Source organism: Vicugna pacos, chromosome 27 (assembly GCF_048564905.1).
Source record: "Vicugna pacos chromosome 27, VicPac4, whole genome shotgun sequence".
Classification (NCBI taxonomy): Eukaryota; Metazoa; Chordata; class Mammalia; order Artiodactyla; family Camelidae; genus Vicugna; species Vicugna pacos.
The window spans coordinates 24092059-24113074 of NC_133013.1; the positions used below are offsets into that span (position 1 = coordinate 24092059).

At 39.0% G+C, this 21016-nt stretch overlaps 1 protein-coding gene across 4 annotated transcripts in view; it reads right to left on the reverse strand.

Annotated features, from left to right (window-relative positions):
* The window catches only part of SCAPER (S-phase cyclin A associated protein in the ER), a 269359-nt gene that overhangs the window by 245904 nt on the left and 2439 nt on the right, over positions 1-21016 (reverse strand). Inside the window, exons 1-2 of one of the 4 annotated variants that reach the window (XM_072950937.1) lie at positions 13555-13700; positions 7324-7390 (exon numbers count right to left, since the gene is read on the reverse strand). In XM_072950937.1, coding sequence (XP_072807038.1) covers positions 7324-7329 — 6 coding nt within the window. In that variant the 5' untranslated portion in view covers positions 7330-7390; positions 13555-13700. Of the gene's footprint in view, positions 1-7323; positions 7391-13447; positions 13466-13554; positions 13701-21016 lie in introns of those variants that run through there. The other 3 variants (XM_072950939.1, XM_072950938.1, XM_031691717.2) reach the window with 3 other exon arrangements.

Here is a 21016-nt window from a genome sequence, read left to right on the forward strand (position 1 = left end):
AGAATAAAAAAATTATCAAGAATAAACGCAATCTAAGGTTTGAAAAAGTGTCCTAAGGAGCACGAACACTGCTGTGTTCCCATTTCAGCACCACAACTGCTCACAGATCGACGGGTCAAAGAGGGCAATTCTTACGAACATGGTGCATGTTCCCTCTGAAAGCTCTCCGCAGCGTACAATGTTTTCAAGACTTCTATTTTTTCCCCTAGAGATAATGTCAAAGTAAATTTTCACTTGGTTATAGATTTCCACCGCATAATTTTATCTCCAAGTTATTGGGATCCAAATAATAATCCCTATAAACTAATATATTGAAGTTGCAAAATTTAAAACTCTGCACTACTGCACACAATGTGTGTATGTATATATGTGTGTGTGTGTGTGTGTGTGTATAAAATTTCTTGCTTTCTCTAGTACTACATAGCTGAAAGCAACACTAGCCTACAGGTTCAGCCCCACCAAGACCCTGGTCCAATGGAAGCCAGGCCCAAATGTAAAGGAAAGAACCTTCCCACTAATGAAGCCTATTTGAAAACAGTCTGTTTTTATAAGCCAAGTATCCATGAAAAGAAAAGGGCTCTAAAGCATCTCTGTGAGCACAAGGATGCAGCCTCCTTGTCTAACTCTTAACTCCATGTGGGCAATCTACCTCTTCCTGAAAAAAGTTCACTACTGGGCCCAGCCCAAAATCTCAGTCCAATTAATAGGTGCCTTCATCTTCTCTCCTAGTTCTTGTCAGCCTAAGCTCTTAGCATCCCTGGAATCCTCAGGCAACAATATATTTACTGGGCAATTACTATGTGCAAAACACCGTGTAAGACATTGAGAAGAATACAAAAACTATGAGATAGTATATGCACTTGTCTTCAAAGAATCAACAATCCAAATGAATGAACCAAACACATAAGAGCAAAAAACAGCATATGAATTAATCATTACGGTAACTAGTCTCCAAAGATGTTCCCCTTCAATAAACCACTTTTGTTTATGCTCTTGTGTAATTTCCTCCCCTTGAATCTGGCTCTGTGACCTGCTTTTTGACCTAAAAAATGAGGCGGGAGTGACGCTGCGTAACTTCTGAAACTAGGCCATAAGCAGCCTTGCAGTCTCCACCTGGGTCTCTTGCAATGCTCCCTCTTGGGATACGCACTCTTGAAACCCAGCCATCATGCCATGAGAAGCCCAAACCACCAGCAGAGAGACCATGTAAAGGCAGCTGGACAGCCCCAGCTGAACTCCCAGCTGACAGACACCATCCACCGAGCCATCTGGGATGTTCAAGCCCAGTCAAGCCCCCAGATGACTGCCATCATCCAGCACAGTAGAAGAACCACCCAGTCAACCCACAGAATTATGACAGATAAAGGGAACTGTATGTATAGACACTAATCCACCATATACACACCTGCATTTCTTATCTATCTGTACAGCGATATTAAAAATCATGAGTTTATACTGATACCTGATTTCAATCCTATATCACAGGGTTCATTTAAGCCCTCCCTTTTCCTTATTTGTAACTTCTTCATCAGTAAGAAAACCCAGCTCTCATTATCTAAAATATATTTACCTATCTGTTCAATTCTAATATACACATAAAGAAGTTTCAGAACTGCTAACTCGTATCTCTGTGAGAAACACATTTATTAACAAGATTACATTTCTAAAAAGTTCTTGTCTTTAGTCTTACAGAATCCAAAGTACTGGATTCTGCTTTCCAAAATTACTTGTTGGTTCTTCTTGTCCCACCCTTTCAGTGTGGTTACACAATATATAATTATAATACGTTACTCTTTATATACCATTTTGGGTTCACCTCACCTACTGGTTAATTTTAATTACTTATTTGGGAAGTATCTGAAAGAAAGGCCAGATAATAATTTTTACTTTAGGCTTCACAGGTCATACAGTCTCTGTGACAACTACTCAGTCATGCCACTTTGTGTGACAACAGCCACAGACAACATGTAAACAAATGGGTGTGGTTGTGTGATGAGAAGCCAGCTGGGAGATACATATTACTATATAGTTTGAAATAAATTCAAATTACAGAAAAGTTAAAATTAGCACAAAGAATCTTCAAAATACCTTTGTATCTTTTTTTCCTAAAAGATTTGAGAATAAACTGCAGTCATGACACCTTTTTCCCTTAAGTACTCCAATGTGTATTTCATATATCCAAAGATATTCCCCTCTAGAATACACTACAACTATCAAAATCAGGAAATTATCACTGATCTAAATTATTAGCTAAATTACAGTAACTACTTAAATTTCACCAACTGTTCCACTAATGCCTTTGATGGTATAAAGCTGACAACAGATATAAGCTCAATTATTCCAGAAGCTCTACAAACTCTAAGCAAGATAAATATAAATACAAAGAAAAGCATGTCCGAACTTATCACAGAAAAACTGATGATAACCTGAAACATAGGGAAAAATCTTAAAGCAAACAGGAAGGGGAAGAAAAGCTCACCTTTAAAGAAGCAACAGAACAGTAAGACTGACCGTTCTGCATTGTCCAAGAAGTGGTAAGATAATTTATAATATACAAATCAATACCTTATTACTGCCTATTCAGTAGAATACTAGGGTCAAAATCCTGACTCAAGAGAGTTCAAGAGAATGTTGAGTGAGAAAATGTTGAGTGAGAAAACTCATTTTATACAATGAGTATAAAAAAAAAACTTTTGAGTTTTGTCATGAAGGAGAACAGAGAAGGAAGAAAATCGAAATGAACAGAGAAGTTTTTAAGATGAATGATAGTATATCTTTATACTGATGAAAATGATCTGTAGAAAGAGAAATTGCGTGTGTAGGGAAAGATGGAATTACTGAAGGAGTTAAATCTCTGAGTAATAAGAACTGAATTTCAGTGCACACGAATGAATGAACCAACCAGCCCAAACTATAAGGAAAACTATAAGCTTGCTGTTTTCCACTCTAATACTTTATGCTATGAAGTTAACCCAAATTTTCCTCTCCAGAATTTAACTTTTTACACCTTTAAAACAAATACCGACATCTACATTCCTTTATTTCTCTGACCTTACACTGGATATCCACATAGCATCGACCTACCTGACTCGTAAGCTTTCATTAAAACTCATTAGTCCACGACCACTGTTCCAGCTCCTTACTGCGTAAAGTATGTGAATTGTCCCTTTTCTATTCCCATACTTACCAACCAATGTAACATCATATAATCTCCTCCTTTTGCTTAAACACATCTCCCAATGACTATGAGCACCATGTAACTTACGCTGGCATCTATCATTTCGGTTACCTAAGCACTGTTTTAACCAAGAAGTACCACTATTCTTTTCAGGCCAGATGAATACATTTAAACAGGTGGCCTGCTTTTTGACCTCTTTTTCAGATAATTCTCTCATGCAACCACAGAAAATCATACAGGTAGATATACATAGATATATAGCAGATTGTAAAATATTCTATAGTTTATAACTCAAGAGTCTCCATAAAGCAGTAAGTTTCTCGGAACTAAAATGACCACAAAATACCAATGCTGTAGTATTGCTAGATCAGAAAATTTGAAATCTATTATTCTCTTCTTCTATAAACAATTCAGTTCTACCTTAAATTTTGCAATTAGTTCTTTTATACTTAGCACACATTCAAAGAAAAAGCTACCAGCTCAAGACTGTTTTCATTCTCAATTCCAATTCTTCATATGGAAAAACATTGTAACAAGCATCTTACCACAACACATGACTGAAAACCATTTTTCAATTTAAAGTACAGGTGCTTCCTGCAATATATGCTGAACAGACTCATTTCAGTAAAAACGCATATATTCTAATGATTTTTAATAATCCTATTCTTATAAAAGTGTCAGTAGTAACTTAATAAAATTTTGGACATTTTATTTTAAGCATGAGGGTTTGAAATGCAATAAATGAGTCTCAAATACTTCATAACATTATAGACGTCTATTTCAAACAGTATTTTCACCTAGGTTCTTTTCTTCCAGAAGATTTAAACAAAATACATGTATTTTCATCTGAAGTCACAGTGTGCCACCTAGTGCCATGTGGAGATTTTACAAAGGCTTGTTCAAATACTAAATGTTTCAATAAAAGCATAAATGTCAGTTTTGAGTTAAAAGTTTTTATGTTTAACTCTTAGAGCATATAATCTAAAACAGTAAGTGTTCAGAACATTTACCAAAGGGTGGATGTATTTCTAAGACTTGTTCCTAGACTGGCAAAAGAAATTTTTAACTTATCTTTCATCTAGGTTAAAAAAAATGTAAATAATTTCTACTTTCAACAATTTTGCTCATAATCCTCAAATGGTTTCAAGCATCATTTATTAAATTCTTATGTTTGTACCTCCATAATAGTTTCTACTTTACAGAAGTTCTTCAAAATCCATCCGTAACACTGCTTGCCCATAAAATGAAATTCCCTTCTTTTTTCAAATGGTTTTTTCAGTTTTCCAAATAATTTAGGAAAGAACCTTTCTTAAACTTCCACTACTAAAGCCCTTCATATTTTTAGTAGTACAAAGACAATATATTACCAGTCAGTGAACACCAGGAGTACATTAAAACTCTAGTAATGGTAGCACTTACATCTATTTTCACAAACCATGAAACTTACCTGAGAAACTGGTACAATTATTTTGTAAATATTATTACAAGTATTTTATATATACACACATACACACAGAGAAAGAGACAATGAGAGGAAAAGAGGCAAAATTAGCAGTTGGTAAACCTAGTGAAAGAATATGAGAATTCCTTGTACTCTTGTAACCTTTCTTGAATTTGAAATTATAGCAAAATGAAAGCACAAATTATAAAGGAAAAAAACTGATAAGCTGAACTTCATTAAAATTAAGAACAGATTCTATTAAAAAGTCATCATTAAAAGAATGAAAAACCAAGCCACAAAGAAGATACATACATAAAAGTAAAAAGGTCTTGTATCCAGGATACAGAAAGAATTCCTTCAGTCAGTACGGAAGACAACCTAACAGGAAAATGAAACTTGAGCAGACACCTCACAAGACATATAAACAGCCCATTACCATATGGAAAGGTACTCAAAAGCAGTCCTTAGAAATACTAAAAATTTTTTTAAAATAAATAACTATACTGTATGTTGGTGAGGAGCAGCATCACATAAGAAGAGGGCAAGTCTTTTTATCCACTGCCAGCAGGAGGCTAAACTGGTACAACCACTATAGAAATCCGGCATTATCTACCAACGCACACACTGGCCTCTGTTCACCTCTCCAGCCTCATCTTCCACTATTCTTCTTTCTGACCATGCTCCAACCCCACTGACTTCTACTCAGTTCCCTATAAGCACCAAACTCCCTCCTAATTCAGGGCATTATAGAATTTTTTTCTTTTATCTAGAATGCTCTGCTGCTCTACAATGTACACTTATTGGCTTCCCCCCATGCATTCATCCCCTCCATCTTCTTTTCCTAATAGCTCACCTTTTGTTGGGGTCCCATGTGGTTCTAGAGGAGCAGACTTCATCCCTAACTCCAGGCAACACATGACCTTGCCTAAGTCAATCAACACATTCCACTCCCCGAGCCATAACAAGTTTCTGGTGTGAGCGTGTAACCTAAGGTGATCAATACACAGTGGACTTCAGCTCTTTTCCTGTAATGTTGGAGAAAAGACTCACTTTCCTACTGGCCATATATGAGGGAATACATAGCTCATAGCTCTGAACACTATTGCTAACCAACCGGGGACCATAAAGACAGCAAGCCCTAAGATTATGACAACAAAACAGAAGGCAGAACCAAAGGAAGAAAAGCAATCAAATCCCTGCTGACACTGTTGAGCCACTGGATCAAATCTTGTCTCTACTTGTTACTGAAAGCATCCTCAGACAGTGTTCCTCTTAGCTCAGTCCAGGCCTAATGCTTCAAATTAAGTACAGTAACTTTCTCAGAATGAGGTATCTTCAACTCCCAGACTTGGCCAGGACCCCTTTTATATTACTCGAACCAACTCGTAGACCTTTGCAGGACATCTCACAATTATATTTTGAATTATATAATTATGTGTTTATGATCTGTCTTCCCCATTAGACTGTAAGTTTCTGGAGGGCTGGGTTTTGCTCATCCCTCTATTACCACTGCTAGCACGTGCCCAGCCCATAAATAAATACATCATAAATCATGAATAACTGGCATGATAAAGAAATCATTAACAAATGATTGACGTAATAAATATATCATGAACAAATTAACAATATCATTGGGAAATAAGGTATTCAACATAAATCCTAACTAACGTTTGCCCTGTTAAGCACAAATTCTTTTTGGTTTTACCATGTTAGAAGAAAATCTCTAAATCACACTTCCCTGACTTCTAAAACAAGCTACTGAAGCAACTTCCTCTTTTCTTGATACTTTCAGGTTATCACTATGAACACCAATTTTTGTATATTTTAATATATAGCCCTTAGGAGCTATAAATGTGCAGTGGATGACTGTCTTAAAACAAATGGGCCCAGCCCAAAGTGTTTTTAGATTTTTTTAATTCTCTGCTTCCTAATATTTTTGCAGAACACAAAAGCTTAATTTGTAATTATTTTCTCTTCTTTCCTATCAAGCTATCAGCTGTCAATTCTTCTTTGTCAGAATCATAGGAACCGTACTACTATGATTCTGAATAAGAAACTCCTCCAGGGCAAAAACATGTAATTTTATTTAAGAATGGCCACTCCAAATCTCCCAAAGGAGGTGTCTAGGCAGACTGGGTTCCCCCATAAACTGCATCCCCTCCTCCTCCTGGGTTTGAGTGGGACAGTTTAAGAAGATACTTAGAACTGCCTATAAATCTTGAGTTACGAAAGTGGACTACGGGGAAGGGGAACCTATCTGCCCAGACTCTCTAGGAAGTTTCACCATCAGTCCCTACCTAAGATTCAGAGACTACCCTGGCCCAACTTCCACCCTGCCAACCCCAGGGAGAGCATGGCTCCTTTAAGAGCTTGCTGGGCCCTGGGTAGGAAAGTCAAGCTATTGGCATAAATTGATTTATAACTTTTTAACATTAAGACATCAAAGAAGTTGACTTCCATTTGTATTCTTGCCTTGGTTCGTACAAATGTTAGGAGTGAGTCTAGCTATGGCTCTCAGGTTGAATAGTTTATTCACAGTTAGTTACTTTATTGCTGTGTTTTCTAACACGTGTGTTCCACAGAGTATCTTGTAGATAACAAATATTACACCAAAAAAGATTATAAATGAAAAACAGAAGAAAGGAAAGGAGGTAGGAGGCTAAAAAACACTAAGGTTAGTGCTTAGAGTAGCCTGATCACTTACCATCATTTTTTAATTCCCTTCTATGTCAAGAAGTTCATTTATCTCATAAAATCATGGGATGTGACTCCTATAATAAAAAATATACAGTATATACTATTAGTCAAAACATTGTTAGAAAATTATATTTATTCATAAAAAGATATCTCAAACACACAAGTTTCTCATTAAACAACAAAAATCACCTCTTTATATTTTGCTTGGAGATAATATAGCATGTTTTAAATATTCTATGCTGAACAACACCTCAATGCTCTCCAAAAAAAACTAAATGAAAGAGTATTAACTACATAAATAGTCTATGATATCCCAATCCAGAGACTTCAAACTCTTTCTTACTACAATCTACAAACACACACCTTATATCATGACTAAGTTCACACACACATGCCTATCTGAAAAACAGCTATGACCCACTAATAAATCTCAACACAGTACACAAACACAGTGTAAGCTCTCCTGAAGAACTTTCAAAAACTGAGATTTTATCAGAATACCTTAATTACAAATTACATAAGGCTCTACATGGAACAGACCCTACTTTTCAAGAAACTTATTTAATGTTGGTCACACCTTCAAAGAAATCCAAAGCTGGGAAACTAGATAAAATATAAAGAGAAACTGCTACAAAGAATGGCCCAACCCTTTAACAGCTACTGAACAAAGAAAAGCAAGCAGCAATCGCAAGACAAAACTACCAGACAGGAACAACATCAATGGTTGCCAGGGATTAGGTGGGAAGGAGGAATGAACAGGCAGAGCATAGAGAACTTCTAGGTCAAAGTACTCTATGATATGGGCACATGTCATTATACACTTGTTCTAACCCATAAAATGCACACCACCAAGAGTAACACTAATGTAAACTATGGACGTGACAATAGTTTGTCAAAGTAGGTTCATCAGTTCTAACAACTGTACCACTCCAGGAGGGGATGTTGACGATGAGGGGACTATGCATGAGTGGAGGCAGGGAGTAAATGGGAAGTCTCTGTACGTTCGTCCTATTTTCACTGCAACCCTAAAAATGCTTTTTTTAAAAGTCTATTTAAAAAAAGGAGGGGGAGGGTTCAAATGGTGCCAAAAGAAGATCCTGAACTCACCTCCTCCCATGGGCACAATTAAGCTAAAACTACATACGGAATAATTACTTGGAAAGGGATATGAAAACTGGGTAAACAGAGCCTCCACAACAAAGGGTAAAAGCACAGCATCAAGATGGATAAGAGAGGCAGAGATACAGTGTCACCAAGGAAAACCCACACACCACGTGTGTTAATTCTCAGTCAGGAGGGATCACAAAGCATGGATCTTTTCCCTGAAAAGTGAGGGATTTGAGCTTCACCTCAAGCACTCCAACTCCTAGACTGTGCATAAGAAAGATGAGCCCCCAAAGCAAGTGGCTTTAAATACCAACAGAAAATATAACCAGGAAACCTACAGAATGGCAGGGAATGAACAACCCACTCTTAAAGATCTCAAAGGCAGACAACCCAAAAATCAGTGCAAAAACACCTGATTAAAAAGTGCATGGGTCATACATGATGAGGACCCACTTAATCTTGAAGCATCTGCCACAGAGGCAGGATCCAATTAGAACACTCCCCAGGGACTGAGACATTGGCAGAAGCCTTTTTTTAATTTATTTATTTTTATTGAGGTAACCTTGGTTGATGGCATCACATAACCTCATGTGTACAATATATTTCTACCTTTGTATAACCTACAGAGTGCTCACCACCAAAAATTTAGATTTCATCTGTCAACCCACAGTTAATCCCCTTTACCCATTTCACCCTACACTAATTCAAAAAGATATATGCACCTCTATATTCACTGCAGTGTTATTTACAACAGCCAAGATAAGGAAACAATCTAAGTCTCCATGGATGGATGAATACATAAAGATATACACATACATATACAATGGACTACTACTCAGTAACAAAAAAGAATGAAATCCTGCCAGTTTCAACAACATGGATGGACCAAGAAGATACTATGCTAGGTATACTAAGTCAGAAGGAGAAAGAAAAGTACTGTATGATTTCACTCATATGTGGAATAAAAAAATAAAATATATAAATAAAACAATGACAAACTCATAGATGCAGAGAACAGATCATGGTTACCAGAAGGATGGGGGACTGAGGCAGGGGGCAGGTGAAGCACCGAAATGGATGAAAGAGGGGGCAACTATATGATGATGGGTGGTAACTGGAGTTGTGGTAGTGATCACTCTGTAGTGTATACACATGCTGAATTATACACTGTACACCTGAAACTTATTATTTTTTAAAAAAAGGAATAAAGTGCTGGTACATGCTGACATGATGAATCTTACAAACATTATGTTAAATGGAAGAAGTTAGACACAAAAGATCACATATTGCATGATTCTATTAATGTGAAATGCCAAAATAGGCAAATTCATAGAGAAAGAAAGTAGATCAGTGTTTACCTGGGGCGGGGGTAGGGAGCAAGATGAGAAAGAGGGGAAGGAAGCCAAGAATAGGGAATGAATGCTAATACTTACAGGGTTCCATACTGGGATAGTGTAATGTTCTAAAATTGAGTGTGGTGATGGTTGCACAATTCCACAAACACACTAAAAACCACTGAAGTATAACTTAAATGGTTGAATTTTATAGTATATGAAATATCTCAGTAAAGTTATAAAAAAAAAGCTTAGAATTTCCAAAATTTCAGTTACTACTTTGATATTTGCCATAACTACCACCCATACTATTATCTACATAACATTATTCTTTAAAAAGAACTACATTTAAACCTAAATTTTAAAAGAAAATTTATAAAGGAAAATTCAAGAAGGAAGTACCATAAAGGAAAATTCAGCTAATATTAAAAAATGGATATGGCAAAATGTTGGCAATGCTACTCAAATAAATTTGAGAACTCTAGGCCACAGTAAAACAATGGTCATGCAGAAAATGGAGCACAAAAATACAAAACAAGTCAGTAAACAGGGAATGAACACTAGGACTAACTGGGTCCAAGGTTTCTGAACAAGCTGCTGCCTGTGATGAACTGAAGTCTCACCTGTCCTACCCTGCCCTGCAGTCCCAGAATGTCCGTGGAGACACCTGAGAGTTCTAGAGATGGAAATGTGAAGACTGGCTCAAGTGCCAGGAAAGGCCTCTCTCTTCTCTATCTCAGTTTGGGTTCACAGGTTCCAAAAAGGCAAAAATCAGATGGCAGGCCCAAAACAGTGAGAAGCCTGCTAGTAGCACTCCTCTAAAAAACACAGATCATCTAAGTGAAAGCCAGGACAGTGCATCTATACATTGTCTGTTTGCCAATAAATGCTAGAAAAATTGGGGTTTCAATCACAACTCCTTCCTAAGATTCATAAAATCTATCATCCATGTTATTGCATTTTCTGAAAAATATGAAAGAGAATCTGAGTATTTACCTTTCTGAGTCTGGTACTCAAACAAATAATGCTGTTGTCAGCATGCTCAAAAACTATCAGTAACTTGTCATGAGTTTGCTAAATGGAAAATAAGTGTGTTACAGCAAAATAAGTATTTTGAAGAGCAATATAGACATTTATAACTCTAAGCTGTTTAATGAGGTTTTCATTTCTGATCACTCCTATATATACTACTGTGAATATGTCAACTAAAAGGTATTTATTTTCTCCTATGAACCTGACATGACTCTTTGAAAATATAAAACTACCTCTCTTCCAATAATATATTAAAAATGGGCCAGACACAGTGAAATCTTCACAAATGAAATATGATGTCTGAGATCTGCTTCTAAGCAATGGGGGGAGGTAGATTTTATGGGACAAGACTATCTGTGCACAGGTAATTGCTGAAATAGATTGGTACATAGCAATTAATTTTACTATTCTCTCCACTTCACGTATGTTTTCAAAATATATAATAAACTTACTAGTTTAAGAAGTTATCATTAAAAACTAATTATTTTAGCAAAGCTTCATGGAATCGTTAGTGTTTCGTGTCAAACGGAAAAACCTGTTCATAAATCACCTCCTTCTAATAATTTTTTAAGGTTATCTCCACCAATGGACTGTAGATCTTCTCACTTACGTTCCATAAGACCTACTGCCAAAGCCAAACACATTTGTGAAAAAGGTTGCCATCCCAACATAAAAGTGGAAACAGATTTTTATTACTTATTTTCATTTGTTATATAAGTTATTTGCTGTTTTCACTTCTACAATTTCAGAAATGCCAATTTCACAATGGATATCAGATTGCATCATCAGAGAGAATTCTATTTGACTTTCTACTAAAATACCACCTCTTTCTAAGTGTTTAAAGAAAGTTCCCATGTGATTCCCAAAGAATTTTTGCTTCTTTAAACTAGATTGGGTTGTGGTTGGGTATGAAGGTGAAAGAAAAAAGACAATCTAATGTCCTTTCATCTTATCTTTAAAACATTCCTGTAAAGTGGTTAAATGAAGGTGTAAATTAAATTAACATCAAATCAACCTGTTACTGATTCTTAAATATCTATAAACGGTAAAGACAAACATTTTTATGGTCTGTGTTTAAAACACTAGATCCTTTGGAGCCCAATTACCAAAATTACTCACAAATGCATTTGTATAGCAGCACTGATTATGTTTCAATGCATAATACAGCAAGTAAATTAACCAAAAACACCAGGGTTTAGAGAATTTGAGAGAATAAAAAATTGCAGCTCAAGGAAGTGAGGGAAAAGATGGTAAGGAACAAGCATTTGTTGAGTGCTTACTACAAGCCAGGAGCAGTTCTAAACGTTTACTTACTACCAACAAATTTATGAGTGGATAATAATATCCGTATTTTACAAATGGGAAAAGAAGGCTCAGAAAAACTAATCTGTCAAAGGACAAGTAGGAGAGCTGAGATTCAAACTCGGATCAGTCTGCCTTCAAAGCCATCATATCACACTTCATTCCACAAAAACAACTTTCCAAATCATATTAAAAGTTGATTATTTGATTAATTAAAATATTAATTCCTCAGTGTATATTATTCAGACCATTTCAGTATGCAGCATAAGTCTGCACCAACGCATTCACAGGAAAAGTCATAGTTAACAGAAAAAGTTACAAGGACCAGAGCACCCAGGTAAATCACAGTGGGACACTGGTCAGACTACCAACCTTAGGCCTGAAAACTTAATCCCAGATCAAACATTCAGCAGCAGGTGATCTGGGACAAGTAATGACCTCAGTTTCCCCTCTGGTAAAATGGGTTATAACGCTTAGCCCAGCCTTCCACCCTGGATTGTTTTTGAGGATGAAGCTATTAATGATGGCGAAATAAATACGTAAGCTGTAACAAACTATAATATTAAATATATTATATATAATAAATATTACTATTTATTCAGTAAGATGACTATACTGAACAGCTATTTTCGTGGAAAATAACTTGGCACAAATAGAACGAGGAATATAGTTCACCAGCAACAGGAAGCTGCTCTCAGGCGGGCGCCCCATCTCTGCGGAGCCACTTGACAGCAGCAGGTGCTGCTTGGAGGACCAGTTTTGTGCCCGCTTTCAAACAATCCCGTCCCTCACCGGCGAGGGTGGGGAAGAAGGCGCGAATGGAGCACTAACAGAGGCAGAAGGCTGGGTTCTACTGCTCCCAGGTGTGAGGCCTCGGTACTCTATGCCCCTCCAGGCCTCATTTTAACGCATTTGTTAGGATGGAGAGACCTTTCCCACCCAGCTTCCTGGGCAGAGCTAATACCCGAGTCAACGTGCGGGGAAGACGTGGTAAACCCCACCGAGAATGATGATGACGATCACCTGTCAAACGAAAAGCTGGGACGGCGGCTCCTCTGCCAGCCCCTAGCAGTTTGGACTTTCCAGAAGCCTCCACCCCCGCCGCCAGGGCCGCCCCCCGAGGGGGTAAGGCAGACTCTCGCCCACCTCTCGACTCGCGGGGTGCGCGGGGTCCCATGCCTCTCACACCCCCAGCTGAGCCCGCGGTGCAGGCCCAGAGCCTGCCCACCCCCGCCCCCAGACCTCCTCAGAGGACCCCCGGCCCTCCCGCGCGGCCTCGGCTCCCCTCCCCCAGCAGCGTTCCCTGACCCTCTCCGCCCGCTCTCCCAGGTGAGGGGAGGGGGTGAAAGGGCGTACCCCGCCGCCATTTTGTCCCCGTGGCCCCCGCAAAGCAGTCCCCCGGCCCGCGCCCCAGCCCAGGCCCGCCCGGGACTGCGCGACGCGCGCCCCTCGCGGACACTCACCCCTGGCCGCCCTACGCAGTTCGGGGCGGCTCCGAGCGTCCCGCCGGGCAAGGGGCGGGGCGGGGCGGGGCGGGGCGGCGCGGAGGGGTGGGACGGCTGCCCGGCGCCCCACGTGACGCCCAGCAGCGGCCGCCGCGCTCCGGGCTCCAGCGCCGGCCGGCCGCGCGCAGGCGCAGCCAGGTTCGCGCCGCTCCGCTGCCAAGGCGGGAGGCCGGCAGTGGGTCGCCGCGGTGGTCCCGGCGCGGCCGCGTCTCGGGAGCTGTTCCCTTCACGAGGCTGCTCTCGCACCGCCGCTTTCCTCGCTCTCGGATTCAGTCCCTTCCCTCTGGCTGCCTTATCACCGCAGTCAGTCCCGTAGATAAGGGAGCTAGAAGTCCGCCTCAAAAATCTGCAACTGGGAAAGCGCCTCAGAAAAGCGTGCACCCCTAAGCCGAACACAGCCTACCCGATGCCGCAGGCTTTATTCGGCCCCTCTTGTGTGCCAGGCTTGAAAGGCTCCAAGGACAAAGACCTAACCAGTGTGTTTTCTCAACTTCAAAGATAAAATAAACACACGAATTAAGTAATTTAAGTCACAGCTCTGAACGACGCAGACCATAATTATCAAATGAATATTTCTCCCTCACTTTTCTTCCAGCTGGGAAACTCTTTACCCTTCCCTGCCCATTGTTACAATAAGCAGGGAGTCGCAGAATCCAATGGAGTCTACCTCACAATTAGATTATAAGCGCTGTGAAGGTAGGAACCATATGGTTGGCTGTTCTGACTCCTCTCCTCTCTTGCCTTCTTAGAAAACTTCCTCTTTCTTTCATCTATTGAACAAATGTTTACTGAGCACGTACTATATGTCAGATGTTATTCTAGATGCTTGGAGTTAATAAACAAAATAGATTAAAAACCCATGCCTTCCTGGAGCAGGGCAGAGAAACAATAAACAGTGAACATAGTTAACAAGTTCCATGGTATTAAGGAGGGGATAAGCAGTATAGAAAACAAAATGAGGAGGATAAGGAGGAAACACGAATTGCTATTTCATAAAAGCTGATCAGGGCCTGATTGCTCCTATCAATTGTCCCCTTACTCCTCTTCCGTTCATTCCCACAAGCGTTTAAACAGTCTCTGCCATCTTGAAATCTCCCACTCAATCCACCAAACCCCACTCAGCCTCTACTTTCTTTCTCCCCTTTATAGATCTGCCCTTCACAGATACATTTCTCCAGTCATCTACACAAGGATGTCTCCAATTCCTCAACTACTACTCACGTCTAAAAATTCATGTTACTGCCCTCAAGTTTCTGCCTAATGGAAACCATTCTTTCCAAAGTCACGAGGGATCTCCCTACTGCAGATCATACAGACATTACCATTATGACCTAACTTAATTTCTCTGCATCAGTTGACACCCCTTCCTTCTGGAAAGATTCTTTACTTGACTTCCACGTTTACTTTCTCCATCTCACTACTCCATCTCTAACTGCTCCCTCTATTTCTTTTGTAGTCTCCCCTTATTTCTCCCATCCCTTAAATGTTGGTATCCCTCAGGGATAAGTGCTTGCACTTACCTCTTTTCCTGCTGGACACAGTGTCTCTGATGATTACTTGTTTTTACATAAATTCAGTTCAGATCTTTGTCCTCTAGATTTCCCAATATACATCTCCAGCCCTGATTTCTTTTTTAAAATACAAATTTATTTTTTATTAAAGTGTAGTTGATTTACAATGTTAGTTTGAAGTGTATAACAAAGCTGATTCAGTTATACATATACATACATATATTACATTTATTTTCAGATTCTTCTCCATTATAGCTTATTATAAGAAACTGAATATGGTTCCCTTTGTTAAAATAGATAAACAGCCCTGATTTCTGCTGCAAGTTCCAGATCCACTTGGTTAGCTACCTGGTCATCTCTACTTAACCTCTCAAAATCAAGAATGCAAAATAAAAACCACTGATTATCTTTTTTTATACACATATTAAACAATTTTATTGAGCTGTGTTACTTACCACACAGTTCATCCAAAGTGTTCAATTCAGTGGTTTTTAGTACATTTTCATTACCCCAAAAAGGAATCCCCTACTCATTAACAGTCACTTGCTCATTTCCCTCAGCCATAAGCAATCACTAATCTACTTTCTCTATATATAGATTTGCCTATTGTTGACATTTTATGCAAAAGGAATCATGAAATATGTGGTACTTTGTGGCTGGCTTCTTTCACTTAGCATAATGTTTTCCAGGTACAACCACATTGTAGCATATATCAGTACTTCAATCCTTCTATGGCTTAATAATATTCCGTTGTATGGATATACCACATTTTATTAATACATTCATCAGTTGATAGACGTTTAGGTTATCTCCACTTCGAGGCTATTAAGAATAATGCTGCTATGAACATTGGTGTACAGGTTTTTGTGTGGGTATATGTTTTTATTTCTCTTGGGTATATACCTAGGAGTGGAATTGCCAGGTCTATGGTAACTCTATGTTTAACTTTTTGGGAAACTGCCAGACTATTTACAAAACCAGCTGCACCATTTTTACATTCCCACCAGCAGTGCATGAAAGTTACTATTTCTTGACATCCTCTCCAAAATTTGTATTGTCTGTCTTTTTTATTATAGCCATCCTAGTGGTATGAAGTGGTATCTCACTCTGGTGGTCATTTGTATTTCTCTAATGACTAATGATGTTCAACATCTTTTCATGTGTTTTTTGGCCATTTGTGCATGTCTGTGGCAAAATGTCTATTCAAATCTTTAGCCCATTTTTTAATTGGGTTAGCATTCATTATCTTTTGCCACAAAATCTGTTCCTATTATTTTTTTCTGGACCTCCCTCATGAAATGCCCCTTCTTCAGCCTCACTGATGGCAGGCTTGACTATGTGACTTACTTTGGCCATTAAAATTTGAGAAGGATCAACTCCACGCAGAAGCTTTAAGTGCTAGCTGGTGGGTTCACCATGTCTCCTTTCTGTATGCCACAAGACTAGCAATTTGTTTCAGAGAAAAGTTGTACCACTAGCCTGTGTTCCAGAGTGAAGATGACATGGAACAGAACCACAGCTGATCCCCAAAGGACTTGTAGCATTTGTTTTTGTAAGCCACTCAGATGTGTGGGGACACTTGTTACTGCAGCATAACCTAGCACATAGGTTGTGTCCTAGGTGCTGTGGCACTGGCTCGACTATTCCTCCAGGCTCTTCAACATGGCTTACAAGGCCCTGAAGATCTGGCCTACTGACCTCACCGGCCTCATTTCCAGGCTATTCCTCAGCTACCCTATGCTCCAGACAAAATAAAATATATTGAGACCCTGGAATTCACTTCTGCTTCTTTCTCTCCCCATCCTGGACCTTTGCCCAAGATGTTCCTTACTACTGGAATCGTAATAATAGCTATATTTGCCTGAGTATTTTCTATGTGCAAGACTATATACACACATATATATACACATATACATGTATAGTCTCATTTTGTCTGACAGCAACCCTGAGAATTAGCTAATTTATCCCATTTTACAAATCAACAAAGGCCCTAGAATTACTGTTCTTGGAGCAAACAGCTAGAGAGGGGCCAAGCCAGGATTTGAACTCAGGTCTGTTTAACTCCAAAACTCCTCTTTGAATCATTGTGCTACAATGATAGCTAGAGGTATTTAGCTTTTATTGAGCATTTACCATGTGGTAGGCATTACCCTGAAGCACTTTGCATGGATTAAATTTAATCCAGGTAAAGAAGCCACATGCAATAAAAATACAGAATAGTGTATTCCATAGCAGTTAAGACTGACTTTGGGATCAGATCGTATTAATTGTATGACCTTGAGAAAATACCTAAGCCTCTCTAAACTTCATTTTCCTCATCTGTAAAATGGAGCAGTAAGATATACCCCTCCGATGGATTTTTGTGAGTATTAAATGAATCAATTTTTAGAAAGCACTTGGAATAGCTTAGTATACAGTTAGAGCTCAGATTATACCAGCTATAGTGTTTATTTTCTCATCTAGCCTCACAATAAATATATGAGGAAGGTATTATTATATAACTGTCCCCTTCCCTTCAGCTGCCCTGTCCTTTCATCGTGTGACACACTAGTCCCTCCTGAACGCTTCTGCTCCTCTCTGCCACCTAGCAAACTGGCACTCACCTCTAGAGCCTCAGGTATCCCTTCCTGCACTGCTGCAGCAAACTTCATTGCTCCCTCCACTGGGCTCCTAAAGCTTCTCACCAAGGATCTCATTTGAAAGCAAGAGAAATGAACTCGTGCTCTTGTATTTCACTAATATATCACATACTCCATCATCTGAAAACATCTAAACTGGTAGATTGATGGAATGCCCTACCAAAGTCATAATTACAGAACTGCTTGTGGGACAAGTGAGATCCAGTGCTGTCCTACAGGATGGAGTTCATGCTTTGTGCCAGTGACCAACAGAGGGTGCTGTTTCTCTTACAGCCAAAACACCCAGGTTTCCAAAACTATTACACCTAAGGACCCACAAAATTTACTGTTCCTTCTCCCCAAACTTAGACCCTCCTGGTTTAGAGGTCTTGGTTCTGGATTATGCAAGTAGGCCTAACTGTAAATCACAAGTAGAGGAGAGGGTGATTTGATATAGTTAGGTGAGAACTGAAGCAACATGCTATGCTGCTGGCTTCAAAGACGTAGGAAGTCTAGATGGCTAACAGGCACATGAAAAGATGCTAGACATTGGTCATTATTAGAGAAATGCAAATCAAAACTACAGTGAGGAACCACCTCACACCAATCAGAATGGCTATCATTAAAAAGTCTACAAATAATAAATGGAGAGGGTGTGGAGAAACAGAAACCCTCCTACACTGTTGATGGGAATGTAAATTGGTGCAGCTACTGTGGAGGACAGTATGGAGGTTCCTTAACAAACTAAAAATAGACTTACTATATGATGCAGCCATCCCACTCTTGGGCATATATCCAGAGAAAACTATAGTTCGAAAAGACATACGCACCCCAAGTTTCACAGCAGCATTAATTAGCCACAACATGGAATCCACCTAAATGTCCATCAACAGATGAAGGGATAAAGAAGACGTGATGTATATATATACAATGGAATACTACTCATCCATAAAAAAGAATAAAATAATGCCATTTGCAGCAACATGGATGGACTTGGAGAACATCATTCTAAGTGAAGTAAGCCAGAAAAATACCATATGACATTGATCAATTAACATACATAGAAAATTGCAATCAACAACTTCAGAATACAGATTTTTTTTCCCCCAGTGTACATGGGTGGGAACACTTTAGAAGGAGACATGGGCAGCAGCAGGAATCTGAGACCTGGCCTTTCTAGTAGAATAAATAACAGATACAATCATGTCTGCCTTTCCACCCAGTAGACTTGTGTTTTAATTTCACTCTCCTACTAAGTGAGTGCCAGCCGGGAGTTTGGCCAGAGCAGGTGAGACATGTCTCACTTTGGGTATTACAAGTAAAATGTGAGAGTAGAGACCAGGAGTCATACTTTGGGGGAGACTCAAATATCTAGTTGTTATTCTCAATTCCAGAATAGATTATATGTTCCCAGAGGTGAGCTGGACCTGGCAAAACAGCATTTATGGTGGGAGGTGAAGGCGTGCAACCAGGGAGGTGGAAGACAAGGAAAAGCAAAGCAGGCAAAAGTGAACTGATACAGAGGAACTCTCAGGATGGAATGTGGGTATTTGCTGAGGATTTTTAAGGGGTACTCAGACCTTGTAGGTCATTCTGGGCTATGCTCCTCTATTTTCTTGAGCTATTTCATTGATAGTAGTAGCGTCCTTTGTATCCTACTTTTGCATAAGGCATATCTGCCTTTAAAAGTACATATAACAAAAAACTGTGGAAAGTTCAACACCAATGTTCACAGCAGTCATTTATAAGAATGGAATTTATGATCATTTTTTCTTTTTGCTTATTTGTGTATACTGATTTTCCTAAAATAAACAAGTAAGCATGCATTACTTATGTAACTCCTTTGTTTCTGCAGTACATTGTAGTACAAATCTCTTTTTTTTTTTTAACGGAAATCAACCTTAAAAGCCCACAGACCTGAGGTTGATCCTAAATCCAAAAAACCCGAAGCACAAATCACTCACAAGTCCCTGAACACCATCTTGTGATGGAGTTGCGATCATAGAAATGTTTTGTCAGTCGGATCTAACAACACATAAGGCTTGAATGCGTGGTGTGACTATAAAGCAATCCTGAGTTTTGTTCCTACAAACACTCCCAAACTTCTAAGTTCAGGAAGTGGTGTCTGTTCATGAAGTTACTCTTCTTATATCAATTTTGGATTTCCTCTCGCAACGCTATCTTCAGAGCTAGTTTAGCAATGCTAAAAGAAAATCAGTTTCATTATAATTTGTAAGAAACTCATAGAAAACAGTCTTACTCGTTCTTTCACTGCCTTCTTTAGCTAAGCTGCATCCCTTCCTTCTTTGTATTCTTTATTTTTACTGCCAATGTGTTTGATTAAGACTTCAAGGACCTATTGTTAAGAACCCAGGGAAAAAAGTGTGGGAAAGGGTACTGAGGTTTAACAAAGCCTGGGACTTGGTGAGGGGAGCTGGGACAGGGCTGGACAGTCTGAGTGTAAGGTGACATTATATAGTTTTTCACCCTAGTCTGGGGTACGTTTGAGTGTGAAAGGGGACATGATTAATAATTATGCCAGGTCAATCAGGATGTAGTCACCGTATGAGTATAGGGAGCAAGTCAGGGAAGGCACTCTTGACTAATATCTGTCCACTTCCGCTGCCTTTAGGGCCACAGATGGGTGTGACTGGCTTAGGGCCATAAATGTGAATTGCCGGATGGAGAGGATAGCTTCTATTTGAGGATGGAGCTCTCATTACATCTGATCATTTGATCATTGGGACAGATCCATGTATAATTTAGGGAAATCTCATTTGGTAAAGAACAAGTAAAGTGAATTTGTTGGAATGACTTCTAATTGGTTATTATAATTGTATGACTACTTACATACTTTTGAATACTCTTTAGAAATGAAAGTATTTTATAGGTATTATAACACACCCACCTACCTACATATTTCTGTCATTTTCTAAGACCCCACTATAACCCTGGAATCTTCACATCTTCTCTCCTAAAAAGACTAATAATGAAAGATTAAACAGCAAACAAAATCCCTCTAATTGTGTGATCATACAGTCTAATTGCTCCTTCATTTACTGCCCTGTACACTGTTCCTTTGCCTTCTGTTTTCCAACTTTGGAAAAGCTACAGATTCATTTAGTTTGTTGATCTTTCCACATATGTTGTTTATTGTGCCAAATCTCATTAATTCTCGTGGACATGGGCCTATAACACTATCTATACCATATATGTTAAGTAATTATTGCTTTGTTTTTTAAGCCACTGTTCATTACAGCACACATTTTAACAAACTCAAAAATATATATT